The sequence below is a fragment of the Rattus rattus genome, chromosome 5 (assembly GCF_011064425.1).
Source record: "Rattus rattus isolate New Zealand chromosome 5, Rrattus_CSIRO_v1, whole genome shotgun sequence".
Lineage (NCBI taxonomy): Eukaryota > Metazoa > Chordata > Mammalia > Rodentia > Muridae > Rattus > Rattus rattus.
Genome location: NC_046158.1, coordinates 50,663,214 through 50,688,585, shown reverse-complemented (window position 1 = coordinate 50,688,585; position 25,372 = coordinate 50,663,214). Strand labels below are relative to the sequence as shown.

General features: G+C 41.4%; 1 protein-coding gene across 3 annotated transcripts; it reads right to left on the bottom strand.

The window, feature by feature from the left end:
• Positions 1 to 675: 675 nt before the first annotated feature.
• Scrn3 (secernin 3) lies at positions 676 to 25,323 on the bottom strand. Of its 3 annotated transcripts, XM_032903493.1 has the most exons (9): positions 25,256 to 25,323; positions 22,289 to 22,449; positions 20,326 to 20,507; positions 19,368 to 19,564; positions 16,268 to 16,477; positions 7,983 to 8,145; positions 6,662 to 6,836; positions 4,592 to 4,744; positions 676 to 1,997 (listed from the first exon to the last, which is right to left on the bottom strand). In XM_032903493.1, exons 2-9 carry the CDS (start codon positions 22,445 to 22,447, stop codon positions 1,827 to 1,829), a joined length of 1,410 nt encoding a protein of 469 aa, XP_032759384.1. In that variant the 5' UTR covers positions 22,448 to 22,449; positions 25,256 to 25,323; the 3' UTR covers positions 676 to 1,826. The 3 variants fall into 3 exon arrangements, with proteins under 3 accessions (XP_032759384.1, XP_032759385.1, XP_032759386.1); XM_032903494.1 differs by lacking the exon at positions 4,592 to 4,744; XM_032903495.1 differs by lacking the exons at positions 676 to 1,997; positions 4,592 to 4,744; positions 6,662 to 6,836; positions 7,983 to 8,145 and adding an exon at positions 18,828 to 18,840 and having other exon boundaries at positions 16,360 to 16,477.
• Between the last annotated feature and the right edge of the window lie 49 nt (positions 25,324 to 25,372).

Genomic DNA, 25,372 nt, shown 5'->3' with positions numbered 1-25,372 from the left:
GTTTGTTTATCAAAGATCAAACAAACCAATTTTCTGTAAAATGAGTTTATTACTTTTTATTTTCACAACAGTTGAAATTTAAGAAAACATTAAAATTTCTAAAACACACTCCAAGGCATTAATTACCAACATGAGTATCCACACTGCGTCTACCGCAGTGAAAATCTGTACAAGTTAACTTACATATCCATATAATCCTTGTATTTTCTGGGTTGGAAACTTCCATGGCTACTAAGTTACACAGATGAATTAGCTAATTTACTCAACCTTACACGTCTGTATAAATTCTTTTCATCTGAATGTTCATTTAGCAAATATTATATAATATCAAAGCATCCAACTATGATACTGAACAGTGGGCTTTCGTGGAACTTCTCTATTCTCTTATGAGATAGATAATTAAATGCATAACAGATTCGGAGCCACATGTGATCTTGATTATATGGGAGGGAAACGCCTAGGAAACTCGCTTGTTAGCAAGTTCTAAGACTAAAACGAACTACTTATATGAAAGGGAGGCACAAGCAGGTAAACAAGCATCTATTGTTGGCGTCTGTAAGGACTGCGACTTTACCTGAAGAACAATGAGATTCAGAGAGGTTTAGACGTGAGTGGGGGGAGGGGCTGGAGCGATGGTGGGAGGGGCTGGAGTGATGGCTTGCCCCTGCACAGGATCTAGGTTTGGTGCCTGGCACCCACATGATGGCTCACAGCCATCTGTAACTCCAGTACAAGAGGAGTTCACACGTTCTGAGGGCACCAGGCATGTGCTTTGTACATGGAGGCAAAACACTCATACACAATAAAATAAAAGTTTTAAATTAAAGAAAAAAGTTTAGGCTCCTTAGTAAGATAAATAAATAAAAACCTGATTAAAGAATGGGCCAAGATCTCCACAGCTCATCAGAGAAGGTGAACAGATGGAAAATGGAGAAAACCTCAGCGTCTTATGCCGATTGGAGTTACAGATTCACTGAAAAACAAAGTGCAAAGCCATCGCCTCTATCCCTGTCACCTACATAGGTGAGAAGCTGCACTCGGAACGACCAAATCCCAACATACTGACCAGGACACGGAACAGTGCCGCTGCAGGGTGTAGAAGAGCGTGGCAGTTTCTCACTCACACCATCCGGTCTGCAATACCTCAGTTCCACCCAAAACGGGTCGAATGCTTAGAACTGCACAGCAACTTGCACATGGATGTTTACTCACAATTGCCAAAATTTGGAAGCACCCAGGAGGCTCTTCAGTGGTGACACAGCCATCTGAAAGTGCTGTTCGAGTTAAGAAGGAAGGGCAGCCGTGGCATAGAGAGGCATGGCGAGAGCTGTGTGCTGAAGAAGCCAGTCCCAACAGACCTACAACGACCCAGCAAGATACAACGACCCAGATAACAAACAGACTGATGGCTACTGAGGGGATGAGGGAGAGAAAAAGCCAAACAGTTAGAGATGTAAGTTTGCCACTCAGCCAAGTCTTGACAAAGGTCACTTTTGAGTTTAATGAAAGGGCTTCTGCAGACTGTGTGGCAGTGTCAAACAGCGTAAATCTGGACATCTGTTGAAGCTGGTCAATATTTGCCTAAAGCACAAAAAATGCACTTGACATACTGTCCATTGCTTAGGAAAAACCCTGAGTTTTCTTTATAACACATAATGATAGCACAGCCATGCGTCATGCTTATGTTTCAGGCTTTATCCAACCGAAGCTAATACTGTGGTCTTAGCAGCCAGAATACCACAGGATACTGAGGAAACAATCAGGTCTCCTTAAAGAAGTATCATATCCAGGGCAGTGAGGAAGGTTTCTGGCCACTTAAATGATCATTAAGAACTAATATTTGACTGATAAATTTTAATTTCATCTCTTACATATTGAGGAAAGAGATTAACAGTTTTATCCATGTCAAGATGACTGTTTTGGAGGATTGATTCTATCTCTTCAAACACTTCTTTTTCCAGCTTCCTCACGTTGTCCAGTATTGTCTTGCCTTTTTCCTAAAGACAATAATAAAAGTCAATATGCAAAATCCAATCCACTGGCAAGTTTGTTCATTCTGGTTTCTACTGATTTAGTTACTATCCTATTCTGTAGGTGCAAAAGGAATGAAATAGAGATAAAAGAAATAAAACGAAAGGAAAGGAATTGTTTTCTTTGAGAAAAAATCATTGCTCTAGATTCAGTTAATGCAGAAATACCAAAATAGTTATTTTAGCCAAAAATGCAAGAACAATCACATGGTACCAATAAAGAAAAGTTTAGAACAGAACAACTGAAAAATTGCTTTGATTGAGTATGAAGAAATATGCTGGAAATCAAGGATGAGATGCTTTTGAGGATTTAGAGCCTGTATATTTAAAGCCAATTCCATCAAATAAGGGGATGGGCCTGGAGCCCATCTCAGTAGCAGACTGTTAGCCGAGCGTAATTGAGGACCCACATTCAACCCCTAGCACTGAGAAAACAGGACAGTAAATAAATGAATGCCCTTTGCACTAAGGAAACAAAATGGTAATGTTCAAGGGGGAAAGCAACAAGGACATTTTCTTCTTGTTTCAAGGGAGTGGGGGTGTGTCCAGGACTCAGAAAGAAGCATTTTTCTACGTGTGCTGCTGGGCATTGAACCCAGGACTTTGAAAATGCTAGGCAAAGGGTCTACCACATTTCCAACCTAAAAAGGAACCATTTTTTTTTTTAAACTTGAGTATTTTTATATACATTTCGAAAGTGTTATTTTCCTTTCCGGTTTCCGGCAAACATCCCTTCCCCATTTTATGGGGTGTTCCCTCCCCATCCTCCCCCTTGCTGCCCTCCCCCAACAATCTAGTTCATGGGGGTTCAGTCTTAGCAGGACCCAGGGCTTCCCTTCCACTGGTGCTCTTACTAGGATATTCATTGCTACCTATGAGGTCAGAGTCCAGGGTCAGTCCATGTATAAAGTGGCTTAGTCCCTGGAACTGGTTGTTCATTGTTGTACATATGGGGTCTCGAGCCCCTTCAAGCTCTAAAAGGAACCATTTTTAATAGTTGAAAAGTTATCAACTTTTGAGTCTAGAGGAAAGAAAAAACACTGTTCAAGCAAGCACCATTTAGAACTTCTGAACAATTCTGGGGCAGAGTACCACAAACAGTGATTCCCAACATGAAGTTGCATGCAGTCCCCCTGCCCCAGGAAGCACTGTATTTTGTAACAATAAGGGGGAAATAACTTTTTAATAAACAATATTTAAGTAATTGATTACCTTTTTTGGAAACAAGCTCAGAATTCCTGCCTGCCTGACATATAAAATAGATTCAGGACAGACTAGAGAACTAAATGTTGTTAAATTTTATTTATTTATTTGTGTGCATGTGTGTGGGTATGAGTTTGCCTCCATACTTTGGAAGTCAGAGGACAGCTTGTAGGAGCAGGTTTCCTCATTTGACCATGAGTCAATCATCAGTCTTGGTGGGAGGTGCCTTTACCTGCTGAGCCATTTCAGCAGTCCTGGGGAATTAAATATTTTTTAAAAGTACACATATGTGGGACAGTGAGATGGTTCAGTGGGTAAAGGTGGTAAAGGTGCTTTCTACCAAGCCTAATGACCTGAATTCTATCCCCAGGACCAACATGGTCAAAGGAGAGAACCACTTCCTGAAAACTGTCCTCTGGCTTCACACACACACACACACACACACACACACACACACACACACACAGAGAGAGAGAGACAGAGAGAGACAGACAGACAGACATATATATGCCATATATATATATATATATATATGTGTGTATATATATATATATACACATATATATATATATATATATTATATATATATAAAAACCATATATAAAAAAAAAAAATATAGACACAAAAAAACAAAAAAAAAAAAAAAAAAAAAAAAAAAAAAATTATTTGTTATGAGGCAGAGCAGGTGTTTTGAAGAATGAAATCAAGATGCCTTATGAAAACAAAAAATACAACTGACTACATAAAACATTTTTGACATAGATATTTAATTTCAGTTGACATTAAAAAATGTGACATAAGCTAGAACAGTGGCATCCAACTGTAGTCTTCATAGTTGGAAGCTGAGGCATGAGGACCACCTAAATTCAAGAGTGGGAGTACAATTTAGGCAACACAGCAAGAACCTGTCTTTAGATATATAAATATGTGTGTATGTATTCATGTGTGTGTGTGTGTGTGTGTGTGTGTGTGTGTGTGTGTGTTAATATTTGTATTATTGCCTCATGAGGAAAAACAAAAGATGGACTCGAAATCAATTGAGAAATAAGCTAAGGAAAAACAAATCACTAAGTCACTGAGGAGAAAATATGACAGTAAGCATAGAAGATTTCCAGCCACACTAGTAATCAAGGCATGAAAGTTAAAACTATCACAGAAGTGACTCTCCTTAAAGCGCAGAAATAGTTATTTAGAGAGGCAGAAGTAGACCCCAGCTCCGTGACACTTCCTTCAAATTCTACTATCTTCCATTGCGTTAGAATGTCACTCCATAATGTTCATTAGAGTCTAAACCAGTAATAGCTTTTAAATCAATTCAATTTAGTTTACCAAATATTTAATACTGCCATAAAACCTACCTCCTTGGAGCAGTCTCTAGGGCAAAGGCTATGAGCACTTGAGTGTTGCCATGAGCAGTGAGGTGTGTGGAGGTGGACCAGGGCACCAGACAGGGGCTCCTGCAAGTATTGCCAAGGAGAACAGGACCAGGACCAGAAGGCCTCGAGTCTCAGCTGTCAGGGCAGGAGGATCTTAAAGTCAAGCACTGCTTGGGTTACAGACTGACTTCAAGACCAGTCTGGGCAACTTAAGGAGCCTTTGTCTCAGAAAGTAAAAAGAGGGCTGGGGACAGTGGTGGGAAGGACAGTCAACAGGTGGTAGGGATAGGGGAGAAGCACGCAAGATGGCCGGCCTGCTTATAGGGAGTGATTGGTGCCTACCCTTTCACAGCTCTTCCGTTTCCTTCTAATCTGTGGGAGGTTTGTTTGTTTTCCTATCTCTAGAGTTGGGGGAAATGTTAGGGAAGTAAAGAGGTATAATATTGTTAAGTTATTTTCTGGGGGATAGAGGGATGACTCAGTGGTTAAGAACACTGGCTACTCTTCCAGAGGTCCTGAGTTCAATTCCCAGCAACCACATGGTGGCTCACAGCCATCTGTAATGAGATTCGATGTCCTCTTCTGGTGTGTCTGAAGATAGCTACAGTGTACTCATATACGTTAAATAAATAAATAATCCTTTTTAAAAAATTTATCTTTCAATCTGTTCCACAAAATAAACTCATGTCTATTTCTAGAGATGCTATTTCAAGTGATATATTGCTTTTCTAAATTGCTTCAAGTTTTAAAATAATGAGGATCTATTATTTTTATAATAACAATTAAAACAAAACCAACACCTAGCTAGGCAAGGTAGCACACACCCTTAATCTCAGCACTCAGGCAGAGGCAAGTGGATCCCCGTGAGTTCAAGGCAAGCCTGGTCTACACTGCAAATTCTGGGCTAGTCAGGAATATACAATGAGATCCTGTCTCAAAACTGTAAGCCAAAGCTCAAACAAAAACCTCAGCTCCTTATTTCAAGTCTACAGAGTCTTGATTGCTTTTTCTAGTTCTGTCTGCTTGTTGGCAGTACTGGGGTCTGGAGACTTAGATCTGCCCCCAAGCTCCCACTGACCTCCAGCCCCTGAAATCACTGTGATTCTGCTGTGGGGCTGTGGGATTGAGAGCATTATATAAAAAGACCAGGTTTAGTGCCCTTCAGAGACTGTAGTATTTTGTGTGGAATGTTTACTGGGCAAATTAAGCAACTTCCCCGGGCCTCAGAATCTTTATCAGAATAATAAATAATAATATTGATACCTTCATTATAAAGTGGCTATAAAGATTAAATAAGACATACAAAACTATATATAATAACTGTTCAGTAATTGTTACTATATTCAAAATTTTAAATTTTTCTAAAGGAGTCAACATACATACTCTGTTTTTGTTTTTCAAGACAGGGTCTCTCTCTGTAGACCATGCTGGCCTCCAAATCACAGAGACCCACCTGCTTCTGCCTCCCAAGTGCTAGGACTAAAGGCCCATTCATATATACTCTTTTTTTTTTTTAATTAGTTTTCCAAGACAGGCTTTCTCTGTGTAGCCTGGCTGTCCTAGAACTCACTTTGTAGACCAGGCTGTCCTTGAACTCAGAGATCCACCTGCGCTGCCTTCCAAGTGCTGGGATTAAAGATGGTGTGTGCTACCACACTGGTTCACACACTTTTTTTTTTTAAAGAGTGCTTTTTTAAAATTTATTCTTTTATTTATGAGTACACTATTGTTATCTTCAGACACACCAAAAGAGGGCATCGGATCCTATTACAGATGGTTGTGAGCCATCATGTGGTTGCTGGGAATTGAACTCAGGACCTCCGGAAGAACAGTCAGTGCTCTTAACCGCTGAGCCGTCTCTCCAGCCCCTGGCTCAGACTCTTAACCAAAGGAAAAGCTACATTGCCCCATGAGTCTGAGAGTAATTGTTTCTAACCCTATTTTTTACATGAAGGACAAAAAGAAAGCTAACACTCCAAAATTCAAAATAGGAATTGAATTACACCCTAGACTATTCTTAATGATACAACAAACACTACGACCTGACCATACCTTATGGTTACTTATCATTTCCAAGGCCTGTTGATGGTTTTGGTAGAGTAGGTGTCTTCTGTCAGGCTTGACATATGGCTTCTTTGCCACGGGCCTCTCAAGTTCAAATGTTGGTGATTTCGTATCCAACAGTGGTGAAACATGTGGTACAAATATGAAAGGCTTAAAAACAGACCTAGAAGAAAGGGTCTTTGATGAATTTGCATGTCCAAATAAAAAAAAATTAGTAATTATGTTGTCTTTGTAGAGTCCTTCTAATTGAGGCATCTAATAATAATGCCTATATTGTGATTGGTTCCCACCACATTAGTTACTCTCAGGCTTATCAACCTTGTGCATTTAGGCAAGAAGACAATGCTTTACTTAGTTCTGTATTCCCAAAGACCCGCCAGTTGGCCCAGCACACTCAGACTATCAGAAAATAAGAAGTCTGTCATTTGCCAGGGTAAAAGCAATCCTAAGTGTCCCAGACAATGGTTATAACTTAACGTAAAAAACCAGCACCATATTAATAATATGAAAGACTGTAATGCTGGAGAAGAATAAAGATAAAATTGTTCCTAATGTAACATACATTAAATTGTTAAGAGATACTAATGACTTAAATCAAGACACTCTGTGGAAGGCCTAAGGACGCTGAGCTAGAACTGATAATATTTTAAAGTGAGCATGTATGTTTTCTGAATGCTGTACATAAGTGTATCTGGTACAGGATCACTTAAGCTGTTCACTGTCATTGTCACCGAATGCTATACAGTCTGAAGTCAGTGAGAAAAGTGGTTAAGTGCTTGTGGGGAAAAGGATAGCCACACACAAGAACCCATGAGCCTTTCTGTCTCATAAAAATGACAACAGTTATACGCTCAGAGAAACTGCAAACCAGAGTTGATACAGACAACATATTAAAAGTTATAGCCTTGGGGTTGGGGATTTAGCTCAGTGGTAGAGCGCTTGCCTAGCAAGCGCAAGGCCCTGGGTTCGGTCCCCAGCTCCGAAAAAAAAAAAAAAAGTTATAGCCTTATTTATGCAATAAAGATTTACACCGAGGAACTGAGAGATGACTCAGTAGTACTCTAGCAGAAGACTTGCATTCAATTCCCAGTGCCCACCTTGGGCAGCTCACAACCCCCTGTTACCCAGCTCTGGGTAAGCCAATGCCCAGGCCTCTGCACATTCATGTCACACACGCACAACTTAAAATAAATAAAGCTTTACAAAGACATAATTGCTTATAAAAATTGTATTGACAAAAATCACCTACACACTAATGATTGTAACCCAGCCGTGACCTCTCGGTGGTCACAGTGTTGGGAGACTTTACCTCTCAGGGTGTGGAGTCCCTGTAAGGAGGTGAATGCAGGGAAGGCTGGGATCCTGAGGTAAAATGGAAACCATGCTTGCGGTGGTCAGGAATTCTCCCTTCATGTTGATGCCACTGGGTCTGTCGCGAAGAATTTCCACCATCGTTTCATAAGTTATGTTTCCTGGGGAAATCATTTGAAAACCCATAAAACAAACAATGCATATATTTTACAAGCATGAGCCTTGTTCTCTGTTAAGAAGATACAGTGAAACATATCGGTGTTGATTCTCCGGTCACCCAGAGGGGGAGGGCAAAAGGTGACCTGTATGCTCATTACCAACCCGGGTCTCCACTCAGCATTTATATCAGCCACAAAATCAAATAGCACATTAGTCACGCATGCTCCTGTGGCCCCATGTCTACCTAGAAGGAGCAAAGACTATTTATCAACTAAGTAAAAAGTCAGTGTGGGGAACATGACGAAGAAGCTATGGGACCTACTTGGGGGCCTGGAGAGAGCTCAGTGGTTAAGAGCACCTGCTGCTCTTGCTCTTTAAAAACAACAACAACAACAACAAAACAAAACAAAACAAAACAAAACAAAAAAAACTCATCCATCTATTTATTTATTTATTTCTCTTTTTAAAAAAACATTTATTTGTTTGCTTATTTATTTATTTATTTATTATGTACACAGTATTGCACCTGCATATATGCCAACAGACCAGAAGAGGGTCCCAGATCCCACTACAGATGGTTGTGAGCCACCATGTGGTTGCTAGAATTTGAACTCAGGACCTCTGGAAGAGCAGTTGGTGCTCTCAAACCTCTGAGTCATCTCTCCAGTCCCACCTGGTGCTCTTCCAGAGGACCCAGCCATCCATAACTTCCTCAGTCTCCAGGGAGCTGTGGTTCAGATAAGCACTACCATGTAAAAGCACTTCAGGAAAAAAAATGCCTGTGAGAAACGGTGGAGAATTAGGAGACAATCAATATATCTCAAGATTGATAAAAGTCTGAGGCTGAGCTTAGCAGAAGAAAAGGCAGATTTGGTATAGGTAACCCTAACTGCCATTCACTCAAGGACATCTTAGCAAAGCTGTCACAGATCGATCCTTGATTAAAAAGTCAACCTGGGGGAGGGGGAGATGGGGAGGCACCACAGACCTGCCCTAGTCTCCCTACAATTCTGCCACTCAACTGTGGGAACTGTAGTCACATGACCACACAGTATCCAAGCATAACTGATTGTGAGCACTGCCACTGTGGCCACAGAACATAAAGTATTATTTTAAATGCACTTCCTGCTTCTCTTGCTCTTCACCTAGTCCTGCATACCATGCTTCTATCTGGGACCATCCTGCCCCACTTTCTTCTGTCTCCCCTCTCTTTTGTCACTTCTCCCCCTACTGGTATAAGGATAACACCATGGGGGTCACACTAACAGGTGTTCTGCCACCAAACCACACCCTATACACACTCCTTCCTTCCTTTCTTCTTTCCTTCCTTTCATTTCCTTCCTTCTTCTTTTTTTTTTTTTTTTAATATTGAGGCAGGGTTTTGCTAAGTTACCCAGACCAGTTCTCAAACTCACAATCCTCCTGCCTCAATGTTCTAGTAACTGTGACTCTATGCATGCAATACCACACTTGTCTGGGATTTATTTGGTTTTTGCCTAAAGAATGTCCCTTAATATTTTAAGTCGCTAGTGGAGAGTGATGAAATCTGTCAGTTTTATTTTGAGTCTGTGTTTGGAGGCAATTTTCACAAAGGTGCAACCCCCATTAGTTTTCTGCACCTTAAGGATGTCACTGTCCAGTCTCTGGGCTCCATCCTTTCTACTGAAAATGAGCTGTCGTGTTTATATTCTGTGAGTATTGTCTCTAGGTGCTTTACAGATTTTTCTGTCTGTCCTCTGAAATATTATGGTGATGTGACTAGTTACTATCTCCCTTGTGACTTATACCGACGCTTTGTGGCTTTGATGGCTTTGATTACTTAGGAGAAATTCTCAGCCAGTATCCTTCAAATACTGCTCTTCCCTTCTGTCTCCCTTCCTGCTGAGAACACGCCCGTGAGCTTGCACGCACGCGTGCGTCTACTCTGGATCCCTGCCCTGCTCTATATTTTCTATTGACTTTTCACGTTATTTTTCTTCTCTCTGTTAAATCTGATGGGCTTAGCTTCAGATATATTTTTTCCTGCTCTATCATTTCCACTTGGTTCCCTAGTTCATGGATTAAATTCTCCATTTTCTCTTTCTCTTTTTTTTATTCCCTTTGAGTCTCGCTATGTTACCCTGCTGACCTAGACTCAGTAGGTAGACAAGAAGGCCTTGAACCTGTGGCTATTCTCTTGCCCTCCATGCTGAGATGGTTGACTGTACCACCATGTCTGTTCCAGATCTGTTTCCTTCATCTAATTCTCCCCAACATATTTTTTGTTGTTAAATACTTTTAAAGTAATTTTAAGGTTCATTCTGTTCCTGATAAAGTTAGTAAGTGGATAGCCTGAGAACTGGTTTCTAATGTTCACTTCTTTTCCTCTTGGTTTTCAGTCATTTAGTCCTACATGGTGGCAAAACTAATACTTTCCTCTTCTCCACTATCATGTGATTATACACATTCTACATGTGATTACACGTGCTGGTGCACATGCTTATGCATCCAAGTAGAGTCATGAGGCTGATGTCTAGAACCACTGCTGACCACTCCTCCACCCTGTGAACTGAAGAGCCTCTTAGGCAAGCCCAGAGCTCACCAATGTGGCTGTGTCACAGGTCAGCATGTCCTGGGGATTGCATCTCTGCGTTCAAGGCTGGCATTCCAGACAGGCCACCATGCTCACCCGACATGGATCTGAACTTGGGTCTCCATGCTTACACAACAAGCACTGTAACCAAGGTGCCAACCCCAGATGACTTCTGACAGAACGCTGAGTACGGCAAATGGAAAGCTGTGAAAGCTCTGCGTGGAGTTTTATTTTTTTAGATTTATTTATATATTTTGTATATATGGATGTTCTCTCTTTATGAATATCTGCACACCAACAGAGGACTCTGGATCCCTGGAACTACAGTAATAGATGGTGGTGAGCATGGGTACTGGGAACTGAGCTCGGGACCTCTGGAAGAACAGCCAGTACTCTTTTCCTTATTTATTTTTAAAGATTTATTTAACATATAAAAGTACACCGTACACCATCGCTGTCCTCAGACACACCAGAAGAGGGCATCAGATCCCGTTACAGATGGCTGTGAGCCACCATGTGGTTGCTGGGAGTTGATCTCAGGACCTCTGGAAGTGCAGTCAGTGCTCTTAACCACTGAGCCATCTCTCCAGCCCCCAAATTTGAATTCTGTCTTCTTGTTTGTTTTTGCACGGGGGTTTGTTTTCTTACACAGAGGATTTGATGAGCTTATGGAAATAAGTAAGATGCAGGGACATACTTTCACTCAGCTGAGACGGATCTGCTCTGTTCATTCTCTCCTGTGATGACTGCAGAATTCTGGGATCTCAATTGGACCACTTTCTATTCCTGCCTCTCAGCTGATCCTCAAATAAAGCTGTCCTAAGGCCTATGGAACGTGTGGGATCTCTGGTTTGCTTTTAATGGCCTTAACAATTACTGTCTGCTTAATCATGCTGTGTTTCATAAGAGCTTTAGATCTGAAACTGCTTTAAGAACCAATTGTAACACAGAAAGTCGGGTTCTTTGTTAGGGATGTATCTCGGTGTTTAGGAGGTACAGGGTCCTGGATTCACTTTTCAAAATGAAAGGCTGAACAGGAAAAGGAAGAAAGGCCTATCCACAGTATTAGAACAGTCTCTTAACCGCTTTCATTAAGAGCTGTTTGGGGTGTGGGTCCATGCCTTCAAGCAGTGGGCCTTCCTTCTCAGATCTTAGAGTTACTCTTAGAAGGAGAGCAGTCTGATGCCAGGTATTTCTTTACAGCCAGGGGTAAGCTTTCCCCATTCCACCACTCTGCCTCTCATTTACCAGCTATGTCAGCCTCCTGAAGTAGTACTGGTTTCTTAGTAACAGTGGCGGACATGGTTGGTCTTTAACAAGAATAGCTTTAAATTAATGTAAAACATCCTCTCAAGAGCCACAGACTATCTAACCAAAAGCTCAGACCAGTAGCAGGTATGAGAGGCCTTTCAGGTTGTTTGTCAGAGCATTACGAGATTCCCAAAATAATATGGCTTATTGCTGCCGGCATTGATCGCCTCCCAGAAGTTGAAAATCAAGTTCCTAATGCCAAAGACAACACACATTTTGGACATAGGAGTCAGCAGATTTGAGCTGGAACCAACTCAAAAGCGTCCTCCCTGAGGACTAGTTCTCAGAGTACCACAAGGTCCAAGCAAGCTGTTAAGGGAGCAAAGCACTCAAAGTCCTACCCATCCAGGATGCCATGAACCACTATGACCAGCATAGACATCCCTGAAAGTACAACAGTGGCAATTAACCAACTGCTGTCTAGTTAGACTCAAAGCCTACTCAGCAGGAGGGGAGTCATGCCTGCTACTGTAAATCTAGCCACCTACACACACACACACACACACACACACACACAGACACAACACACACACACACCCCCCCACCCCCCCACACACACACACACACACACCCACACCACACCCCCACACACACACCCACACCCACAACACCCCCCCCACTCACACACACACACACCCCCACACACACCCAACACACACCCCACACACACACCCACACACACACACACACACACCCACACACACACACACACACACACACACACACACACACACACACACACACACACACACACACACACATGGCTGGTGAGGCAATGGATTAGGGACTATCATAAAAGGGGAGAAAAGATTGTAAGTCAGAGGACCAAGAAACCTGCTGTGAGACTGTGACCTTTATCTGTATCAGGGAAGCTATATATCTGTGAAATATCAACAACATGGTTGCCTAAACATGAGCTGAGCAATTCCAGTGAATGCTGACATCACATAGAGCTGAAGAGAAAAGGGTGGGTGGTGGGTTGTGGGGATGGGGATGGGGATGGGGATGGGACTAAACCTTCCTTCCCTGGGAATGAGCCCATCTAGTTTTCCCATACTAAGTGCTCTGTACTATAGACACAGACATGCAGGTGACAGCGAATGAGCTCAGAGGGCTGTGTTTTTATGTAGATTTTATTTACATGTACATGCTAACAACAACAGTTAAAGAGGAGCCCATAAACTTGGAAGGAAGAGGTGGCCATACACAGGATGGACTGGAGACAAATAATAAAATTATAAATATATATATTTTTTGTTTCTTTGCTTGTTTTCAAGATAGGGTGTTTTCTGTGTAGCCTTTGCTATCCTGGAACTTGCTCTATAGACCCCACCATCCAGCTATGAAATTATATTTTAATTACATTTTTAAAGAATCAAGAAAAATAAAATATAATTTCCGCCATTATATACACTAGGATATCTTATGTGGAAATGTTAATTGTCCTAAAATTATTTCTAAAGAAACAAATAACTTTCATTTACCTATGATTGGCCAACTACAGGTTTTTCTTTCCTTACAGAGCCCTACAACAATTGGGACTGGAAGCATATTATAAAATAGTGTATGTACTATACACCAGCCCCTGGATTAACTCACAAAGACAATCTAAAAGGTGAGACTCTCCCTCTTCCTCTTCTTTAATATGAGGTTCACAAGAGAAGTTCACAGCAAGTCTATACCCAAATTATGATCTTTTGATGCTTCAATGAAAAAGGAATTTAACTTTCATATGGAAAGAATCTAGAGTGCTGCTGTTAAAGATACAAGCTGCCAATATTAATGGCAACAGATTTGATATATATATATGTGTGTATATATATGTATGCATGTATATATATATACACACACATATATATTCTCTTACATAGTTCCTTCATGGTGTTGCATAATTCAAAGTCAAAAAATACTTTGCTGAATTTACAGATAACTTGTTGGAGGAGCTTATCTTTCAGCAAATCTCGAATAATACTGAGGAGAATAGAGGGCTACATCTACACTGAGCCCCTGATATTAAACTCAACAATAAAGCAAAACCCTACCATTCACACCTACCTATCAGGCACAAAGCTTCAACATCTAGTGAGATTTAAAACGATTCAGGTCTAAATTCCTATAAATGGCAAGTTTTAATAAAAAACAATGTCAGAACTATAACACCGTGATAATACAAGTATTATAAGAATGTTTTCAGGATTGGAAACCTACAATTCTCAGAATGAAAGGAGGATTTACATGATCACTTGAGTAGGACAGCTGTAAGTAATCCACTAGCAAGCATTGAATAAGTACCAGGACCGCAGTGGCAAGTTCAGCAAAGTAAATGTAAAACACAGGGTGCAATTTCACAGCAATTTAAACTGGTTACTCAGAATGCACGCACGGACATAGACACAATTTGATATATGCAGCACACTTAATAGCCATCAGCTAGGGACAGATGGAAAGAAGGGAAGTAGGCTCTTTATCTAGAAAAAAAATTTAAGCATAATACGCCAGCAGACAATTTCATATGGGAACTATCGGAAAGACACTTATTCTTTTGGCAAAGCATTGAACACTGGATGAACCGTACATCACACTTGAAAAAAATGAAGTCTGTGTCTCATGCGCCCACTACTATATTCAGGCATGCATTTCAGGCCTGCCATCTGGTTATCTTACAGTTAAATAGGACAATTATTTCACTGTAATAGCTTATTAATTTATACCATTCTATGTGGTTGTCTTCCTTCTGTCTGGTTATCCTCCACCTTGGGATTATGGTTTTGCTTCTGTCGTGTTTCCTGAGACAGTCTTCCTACACAGCCCAGACCGGTACTGAACTCGTTTGTGCCTCCCAAATGGTGAGTCCTCACACTATTATGTATTAATTACGTACTGCCGATCTCCAACTCTGTGAGGGAGGGTGCCTGTGCAGAAGCATCAGTGCATGTGTGCACACAGAGGTCAACATCAAGTATCTTCCTGTCTTGTTCTGCACCCCATGTTTAGAGACTGATTCAGCTAGACCGGTGGCTCTTAACCTGTGGCTGGAGAGCTCTGTGGGAGTCAACCAACCTTTCCACAGTGGTGGCCTATGACAATCCTCTTCGGAAAGGATCAAGTGTGACCTTGTTGGAGGAGATGTGGCAATGGGAGTGGGCTTTCAGGTTCCCAAGGTGTGTCTGTCTCTCTGTCTCTTTTCTCTCTCTTTCTCTACCCCTCTCTCTGTCTCTGTTTCTGTTTGTCTTTCTCTGCTTGCTACCTGGGGATTACAATGAAGCTCTCAACTACTTCTCCAGCACTATGCCTGGCTGCATGCTGTTATGCTCTCACCATGATGATAATGGGATGACCCTCTGCAACTGTAGGCAAATAAATAAATAAATAAATGCCCTCTTTTATAAGGGTTGCCTTGATCATGGTGTCTCTTCATAGCAACAGAAACATGGGCTTGGGAAATGGTTCACTGGGAGAGCACTTGCTGTGAGCTTTGAGTTTGGATCCCCAAACCCAAATAAAAGCCAGAGGTGGGAGCTCACAGCTTTAACCCCAGTGCTGGGGTGCAGAGACAGGGTCTCAGGAGCTTGCTGGCCAGCTTCCCTCACTGAAACAGTAAGCCCCAGGTACAGTGAGAGACTGACTCAAAACTCAGGGGGAGAGCAACTAAGGAAGATATTAAACATCAAACCTCAGGCCTCCAAATACACAATCATGGGTGTGCACACCTAAACATGGATGTGTGCATATACAAAGACACACACAAACGAAAAGGATAAAACATACAAATAAAAATAAAAGGTAATTAGAGAAGTAACAGTTTAGCTAGGTGTGGTAGTGTATGCCTTTAGTCCCAGCACTAGGGAAACAGAGGCAGGCAGATCTTTATGAGTTCAAGGCCAGCCTGGTCCACGGGGTGAATACTAGGCCAGTCAGGGCTATATATATAGTAAGTCTAGTTCAAATTTGTATGTATGTATGTATGTATGTATGTATGTATGTATGTATGTATGCATTCATCTAATTCAAATTTTAAAAAAATAGAAAGTTTCTTGAGGATTGAGAATTGGAACTTGACTCTCAAAAGGAATCGGTATTTTCCTACAATGGTTTAATACTTTACACATATCAAAAAATAGCTTGTACTATCCTAACACTTTGCTTTATTTAAACCATATCTTTACTAGGTATGAGATCATTTCCACATTATAGCTGCACAAAATTCAATGTTTAAATGTTATTTAAATGCTAAAACTTACCTTTGTGTTTATCCAGAAGCTTGTAGCCCTGGCAGTATCTGCTTGGTGAAGTCATCATCGTGGCCGTGTCAGTGTAAGAATACGCTGCAGCAAAATCGAACTCCTCTTTGCCATCCCACCAGCCCCTCTGCTTAGCATAGTTCCTCATGTCTGGATGCTCCCGGTCAATCTTGGTTGTTATGGAAAACTGATTGGAAATATTACGAACTCCTATTTGCAAAGGATGAAAAGGAGGAGAGAAGCCACCTTTAACACAGAGGGTCTATCTCTACATCACCACCTCAACAGAGGTTTGGCCATGTGCATCTACTGCAGATTCTAAACAATTGAAATGGAGACCTAGCTCTGAGATAGCTGGAGACTCAGATGCATTTATATGAAATAATAGTCCAGGGAGATACTTCACTCAGTTTCTACCCATCATGTTATAAAAACTGTAGAATATTATCACAACAGAAACATTGGCATTGATAGTGTTAAGGAAAAGAATCCTTGCTGGAGAGATGGCTCAGCGGTTAAGAGCACTGACTGCTCTTCCAGAAGTCCTGAGTTCAATTTCCAGCAACCACATGGTGGCTCACAACCATCTGTAAAGAGATCTGATGCCCTCTTCTGATGTGTCTGAAGACAGCTACAGTGTACTTATATATAATAAATAAATAAAATATTGGGGTTAGGGATTTAGCTCAGTGATAGAGTGCTTGCCTAGCAAGCACAAGGCCCTGGGTTCGGTCCCCAGCTCCGGAAAAAAAAAAAAAAAAGGAAAAGAATCCTTGGACCATCCATCATTTACCCTTTCATACCAGAGCCCTGCATCTCCCAGTCCTAACGACTCACCAGTGCACATGCATGCACACCAACAAGATACACAGCACACACACACTGCACACACACACACACACACACACACACACACACACACACACACACACACACACACACACATTACACTGACACACTGCTCAATAGCCAGATGCAGGATTGATTATCAGAAATGATCTCATGTAGATCTAGAAAATGTAGCTCCAAAAAAAGAACAAAAAAAAAAAAAAAAAAAAAAAAAAAAAAATTTCTGGGTGGGAGATAGTCCAAACCACAATCTAGTTCTTGAGATCATTTAGGAAAAGGACAAGAAAGCACTAGCAAGGTTATCTCAATGGGATGATCACACCCAGGAAGGCAGTCATTTTGCATGACCAGGTAAGACTTTTGTCAACAGTATTTATATTCCTTTGCCTTACAGGTAGCATGTTTAATAAAACAAAAAGTGGTCATTGATATAACCAAGCTAATCAGTGTAGTAATAAAATGGATTAAATTTTTTATAAATTTTATTAATACATAGAAAATGTCAAACTTAAAATATAAAAAAGTATTTCTAAAGCCCATGAGAAATAACTGGCGATAACCTATTTTGAAAGGTAATGCTCAAATCTTCCAGCACGGGCTCCCCGTGAAGTCCTTTGAACTCCTTCAGAGACGCTCACAATGACTTTCCTTCCTTTAATGTTCACAGAACCCTTGCGTCCACAGCATTCACCCAGTTAATTAACCAATTAATTGAGGCAGGCTCTCCTGAGGCCGAGGCTGGACTCAAGCTCCATATGAAGCAATGATCTTGTGCTTCTGCTCTCCCTGCCTCTATCCCTCCCAGATGGTGGGGTTACAGCCGTGTGCCACTGGTCTCAGTTTTACACACTGCTGGTGATTAAACCAGGACTTGTGTGTGCCAAACAAGCACATCAGCAAACAGGCTAACCTCCGCTAGTGTTTTATAGGGATCTCTTATCTCCTTTTTATAGGGATCTCTCATCTCCTTTTTATAGGGATCTCTCATCTCCTTTTTATAGGGATCTCTCATCTCCTTTTTATAGGGATCTCTTATCTCCTTTTTATAGGGATCTCTTATCTCCTTTTATAGGGATCTCTTATCTCCTTTTATAGGGATCTCTTATCTCCTTTGGAACTAGGAGATTCAAGCTGTCAGTGCACAAGAAGCATGTGGTTACGGTTCCACACAAGGTTGTGCTCTGCAGAACAAGGAAAAGGGGAGGAACACTCTCACTCTGCACACTAAGTTACTTCCTCTCTCTAAAGTCCTTCACTTGGAATTAAGAGGACTGGCTGCAGAGAAAGCTTAATGGATTATGTGACTTCAAATCCCCAGGACTCAGGTAAAGCCAGGGATGACGGTAGTGTCTACAGTCTCGGAGCTTCTGTGGTGACATGGAATGCAATGGTAGAAAATCCCCAGGAGCACGTGGATCAGACAGTCGAGGACACGCAGGAGCAGTGAACAGCAGGCACCAGGAGCCACCACAGGCTGTCCTCCGGCTTGTACACAGTGCTCCTGCATGCCTCCCCCACATACAACATGCACACGCGTCACAAAGAAACACACACAAGAAGAAATAAGAGGAATATGTGACCACAAATAAATCACCCGGAGAAATCAATTCCAAAGCAATCAAACTGCATTCACTCAATACCAGCCAGTTCTAAACACTGACCCCAGGCCACCCATCCCAGTCAAACTCCCTTTCTTTACCTCTATACTTACACGTGATACAATTCTGGAATCCAGTCCAAAGTTAGAGAACAAAGAAATAACAAGGAGTGGTTAAAGAGGGAGAAAAAAACCAAAAAACCCAGTACCACCGTGCTCTAAGCAGCCTCAAGCTGCTGTGGAGGTAATGCTACCTGGTAGTTTCTGTAAGAATGCTCACATGGGGCTGGAGAGATGGCTCAGCGGTTAAGAGCGCTGGCTGCTCTTCCAGAGGATCTGAGTTCAATTCCCAGCAACCACATGGTGGCTCATAACTGTCAGTAATGGGATCTGATGCCCTCTTCTGGTGTGTGTGAAGACAGCGAGAGTGTTCTCACATACATACAATAAATAACTCTTTAAAAAAAAAAAAGAATGCTCATCATGGTTCTTGTTCCCTTTCTGTTCTTTCTAATTCAAACCTTGCCCCGCCGTTTATCCTTTAAAGCAATGGATTATAAATCTCCAAGGCAAGTGAATGCATTACCTACAGTTACCTGTAGATTTCATTAATTACATAATTAAATAAACCAAATTGCAAATAGTTGTTCATACCTTGGACTTTCTCTGCTGCCCAGAACTTCCCTGAAGTCTCCAGAATCCAGGCTTCATTCCTGTCAGCTATCAGGAAACTGTTATAATAGCTGAATTCTTCACCCTCTGCACAGTTTCCACCTTGGCCATATTTTCCTAATAAGTCAACAATGACATTGAGAGCTTTTTCAGCTGTATCAGCTCTTTCAAGGCCGAGCCTAAAATAAAAATATTGAAGCTCTCAGATTAAAAATCATTTCCTTTACTCATCTAAACTCCCTATTCAAAAAATACTGTATTAACTACACTCAAAGTAAGACAATGCAAGTTAACAGGTAAAATAAAGTCTTACTTCTAAAGGCGTTTCAAGTCAATTAAAACATTTTTGAAGTCAAGTTCCATGTTGGCAACTTATTGCAAAGTAATTTTTATTTCTAAGACTGAGATATTTCTTTGTAAAGTGAAGGTATTAATCAGTCATGTGATAAAATAATTCAGGCAATTCTGAAGAATTATAACTTCTAATTTGACTCCTCTCCCAGTCAGAGATGTGCATGGGTGTGCATGAATGTTGGTGTTTGTGTGGTACACACAGGTGTTCATGTGGGTGTGCACCTGAGATGTGCATGTGTGTAAGCATGCATGTAGCCTCCTCAACTGCACCCCACCTTATTTTACAAGACAGAGTCTCTCAGTGAACTGGAACTTACCCATTAAGCTAGAGTAGCTAACCAGCGAGCCTAGGAGCCGGCGTGCTTCTGCTTCCCCAACGCTGGGATTGTTGCAGATGCACGTGAGCGCTGGAGATGAAACTCCGTTCTCATGCTTGGCAGTGAGAATTGTGTAAATGGAGCCATGTGCTCAGACTGGTGAGTGACATTTGAGAGCCATGAAATTCTATGCTGGTGTGAAAATGGGTGGGGGCTGGTCGTTACCATTTCTCATACTATCTACAGTGAGGAAGCAGCATAACCATTACCTGACAAGGTCCATGCCCAGAAGTGCCTCCTCCTTAGAAATATCTTCTCTTCCCCAGATAGCCTCATTCCCAATGCAGACTCCATGCTCATTGGCACCCATTTCTGCCCCCCACAGCCAAGCTGGGCGACTAAGAACAACAGCATATGTTTCAGGAACCTGATCGACTTCTATATAAGTACACTGTAAAAAGAAAAGTCATATACAACCAAAAATGAAACAGTGCCAAATCCCAGGACTGAAAACACCGTTGGAAGGGACGATCACAGTGGCGGTAGGGAATGGAGCTACATTAAAGTTTTCAATAATAAACTCATGCAGAGTTGACTCTAAAGCACTTATCATTTAACTACTTTCTGAGTGTGTCCTATTATACTCTGCTAGGACAGGTCAGTTACGAATCAAGATGGATCTTCATTCAAAAAACAAAGACTTCCCCATTAACTAAGATACAGAAAATATTAAATAGTAAGGCCCAAATGAGGATGAACAGAGCTGCTTTGGAAGCTTAGGAGTGATGGTTACTAATCTTCAAATCGTTTCAGGGAGAATGATTAATATGAGTTGAAGAGCAAGAAAGCAGTCCTCGAGTTCAATGTCTAGCATGTCCTGACTGGTGACATTATGCATTATAGGTTCGTGAGACCCTCAGTCAGATGAGAATGGTGGGGGCCCACATTTCTGGTATCAGTGACCTCTGAGACATCATGACAGGCTAGATTTAAACATACAGATATAGAACACAAAAAGTCTTATATTTTTATACGTATATGTATATCAGTGTTAGAACATCAAGAATCCAAAAAGTCCCTAACAATGGAACATAATATAACCTTTAAGTTCCATGTAAATAGACTTTAAATAAAAATGTGAGAGGACGTTTGATTTAATGTGCATATAAGAGGTGAGGAAAATATATAAGATGTATGTATTAGGTGTCTAATAAACCTTTTGGATGAGCTGTAAAACTTATCTGTGGGCCTGAAAATATGGCTCAATTGCTAGAATATGTGCCTAAAATTCAGGAGGCCGTAGGTTTGATCACCCAGCACTATAGAAAAAGAAACAAAAATCTGTTATTAATAACATCTGGAATAATTTTTCTAATCTATTTCAAGCAGAATCCTTTTGATCTGTCAACGGAAACCCCAGCTCTACCTAACTTTGAGATATTCATTTATTTATTTACTGTATGAGTAGTTTGTATGCACGTGCATATATGTGCAAAAGACAGAAGCGAGCATTGGATCTCATGCAACTGGAGTTACGGATGGTAGTGAACCACCACCATATTTATGTGCTAGGACTCAAACCTGGGTCCTCTGCAAGAGTCACAAGTGCTTTTAACCACAGAGCCAACTCTCCATCCCCACTCTTTAATCTGACATAGATGTTTCTTCTCTGCTGCCCCAGCCACTACTCCTAAGTCCAGCATTTAAACCACCCTATGTTAATCTGAGGTTAGTTGCATCCATGGTCCATTTGTATATTCTTGGCTTCTGTATGATGTTGCCCAGGTTTTAATAACTTACTTGAAAACTCCTTATCATATCTAACATGTAGAAAGTATTCAAATACTTGATCAAAGAGACAAGTTTTATTATTTTACTTCCTCTTTCCATTTTTTATTCAAACCATTTTCAACCTTAAATTCTTGAATTTTAACTTCAGTGGTCTTCTGTCAATTGGTAGCTAATGAAAGAAATAACCGTTTATGGGGCTGGAGAAAATTCTCTGTGGTTACGAACTTGCTGCTCTTGTAGAGGACCAGGGCTCGATTCCTAGCACCCACATGACAGCTCACCACTGTCTGTAACTGTCGTTCCAGAAGATCCAACACCCTGTCCTGGCGTCCTTGGGCACCAGGCACACACATGTGGTGCACAAGCATACATATACAATAAAACTGTCCCCAAATATTTTAAGCAATAGATAATTGCTAGCACAACATGTATTTCACCTACCTTGAGACGTTTTTCCAGATCACTATGAACCGCAGCTGGAAAGTAAATTACTTCTTGTACTTCATCAAACAGTCTGTCTGAATTTTTTCCAAAAATAACCCTATTTCCAACTGTTGCTGGAGGTAATGCCACAAATGTGTCACAGGAATAGGGCTGCATTTCTTAAAAAAAAAAAAAAGTGAAAGCACATACAGGTTACAAAATAAAAAGAGGAAACACTCTCAAGTACACATAAAACAAAGAGCTTTTCTCTGTGACCAAGGGATATACCTAAGAAGGGAGCATAGTGATGTTTTACATATCATATTATTTCTGTGCATTCCAGGGCAGTCAAGTGAATACAGTAAGACCTGTCTTAAACAAATAGATAACAGAAACTATAAAAAATAGACTGTGATTTAGCGATTAACCATGTACTTCTTGATAACATGGCAGTAAGAGCCACTTTCTTGTAGTCTATGGTCAAGGTTCCCTGTAAACCTCCCTCTTGAATCCTCCCTATTCCTTTCACTATGCCCACAGCTGTTCATGTCGTTGTGTATGCATGAGGCCCCTTACTAGCCCCCTGAGAGCTGGAGGACCTCTTGTTAGTTTTTCTATTGAAAATTGTGTAAAGGTTGGGTGGTGGTGGTTACACACCTTTAACCCCAGGTGTTCGGAGGCAGAGGCAGTGGATCTCTTTGAGTTGGAGGTCAGCCTGGTCTACAAAGTGCTAGGTGCTAGGAACAGCCAGGGCTACATAGAGAAACCCTGCCCTTCCCCCAAACATAAACAACGACAAAACCAAAACCAAACAAACAACACCCCCCAAAAAAAACAAAAACCAAAAAGGAACTTATGTAAACAAACAAATGTTCCCAATATTGCTTCAGAGGAGGAAAAATGTAGATACTATAATATTGAAAAGACAGAATTTTTTTTTCCTATACACACTGAGTCAGTCACTTTATTACTCTCTCAGATGCTGGTGACCTGCCATCTGTGACAGGCTTTCTCGGGCACCTCTCCCCACTTCATTCCTTTGGGCTGTGGAAAGAACCAGATCTGGTCTGGGTCTCCTCTCTCCATTGGCCCTGACTCCGTCCTGGGGTTCAAGACAGAAATTCTGAAGCAGACCCAGTACTTTGGAGAAATACAACAAAGATGTCAATGAGATTCTCACTGCTGGGGGCAGAGGCAGGTGGGATCCCTGAGTTTGAGGCTAGCCCTGTGTTCCAGGACAGCCAGGAGTAGTGTCTCAAAAACAAAACAAAACAAAAAACAAACAAAACCCCAACTTTATAATATTTTCAGGAAATTCACATTTATAACTTAGAAATCCTGACTGTAGAACTGACAAATTCTCTTCATCTGTGATCTGGAAAATCTTAAATTCCAGTTTGTAGAACCATTTAAGATCCCCTATTTTTATTTTGTTTTCAGAACAGACATGGTTTTAGTTTCCTTCTTTTATTTATCTTTTAAAGATTTATTTATTTATTTATTTATTTTGGTTCTTTTTTTTGGAGCTGGGGACCGAACCCAGGGCCTTGCGCTTCCTAGGCAAGCGCTCTATCACTGAGCTAAATCCCCAACCCCAAAGATTTATTTTTACTATTTATGTGTATGTATAGTATATGTCTGTTTACTAAGAATAGGGATGCCCTGGAAGGTCAGAAGTGGGCCTCAAACCCCCTGGACCTGGAGTTAAAGGTTGTGAGGCATTGTGCAAGCACACCTGTGTATTAGGAATTGAACTGAAGTCTTTGGGGAAAGTAATAAGCTATCTTAACCACTGAGCTCTCTAACCCAGTTCCCTTCTTTTATAAAAACCAAATCTTGCTGGGGATGGTGGTGCACACCTTTGATCCCAGCACTTGGGAAGCAGAGGCAGGCAGATCTTTGGGTTTAAGACCACCCTGGCCTACAGGGTGACACCCAGGGCTGCACAGAGAAACCCTGTCTTGAAAAACAAACAAGAAGAACCAATTCTTAGCACAGTTTTATAGAGGAGCATTCTAACTATTTAAGAAAAATAAAAAATATAAATACAGTAAATGTTTTATTGAAAGGAAAGCAAAGCAGGATATGGTAGCACACCTGTAATCTCAGCACTCAGCAGAATGAACTAGAGTTTAAGGCTACCCTATGTTTCAAAATGAACAAAATGACTCAAGAAACAAGTTTATCACAGAATAAGTGAAGGGTCTTCTGCATCTCAAAGATGGGAAGAGGTACCACTGTTTTTCTTTTGAGTCACGAATAACACAAGATAAAACACCTGGAACACTGCCAAGTCCCAAACGAAAGCTGTCATCTGTTGTAATTTGGCGTGTTCTTATCCTCGCTAGAGACCGGTGGACTATGCCCTTGCCTACACGAACTGGGATAGCGGCAACAACTAAGAAACCAGCACTCAGGTAGGAAAGCACTTGGCCCTAACGGGTTCTTATCATTCACGATTTTTGCTGAACATTTCCACATAGCTAGAAATAACCCAAGGAAGCTGAGTGTATTGGCCTTTAATTCCAGCACTGGGGAGGCAAATGCAGGCGCGAATTGGCGCAGGCCTTTAATCCCAGCACTGGGGAGGGAAAGACAGGCAGATCTGCTAGGTCAAGGACAGCCAACGCTATATGGCGAGACCACGTATCAAAGATACATAGTAATAATAACAATTATTAAACAATAACAGTAATTGGAAAGGAAGAGCCTCGGTTCAGTCTATTCCCGTGCTTTTGGTAACACTAATCTCACAAACGTCCTACAGTTGGTGTAAAACTATCTCCATTATCTACATAGGAACAGCGCCGCCAAAGAAAAATTTTGCAACTGGAGTCGACGTTGCCAGAAAGTGCTGGGCTCGAACTTCAAGACCTCGCTTGTTCGGGACGTCTGCGCTCGGAACGGTGCTGGCGCCCTAGAGCCCACCGCCGCTCGCGACCCTGCAAAGTGCGAACGACGCGCAGAGTGGCCGCCTGAGCTTACCTCTGCTGCGCACGCGCGGACGCCGGGTAACAGCGACTAGAAGCAACTACCGGAAGAGAGCAGGAGGGGCGGCCCCAAGCGCTAATCTACGGAAGTAGTCACCTCCGACCTCGGAAG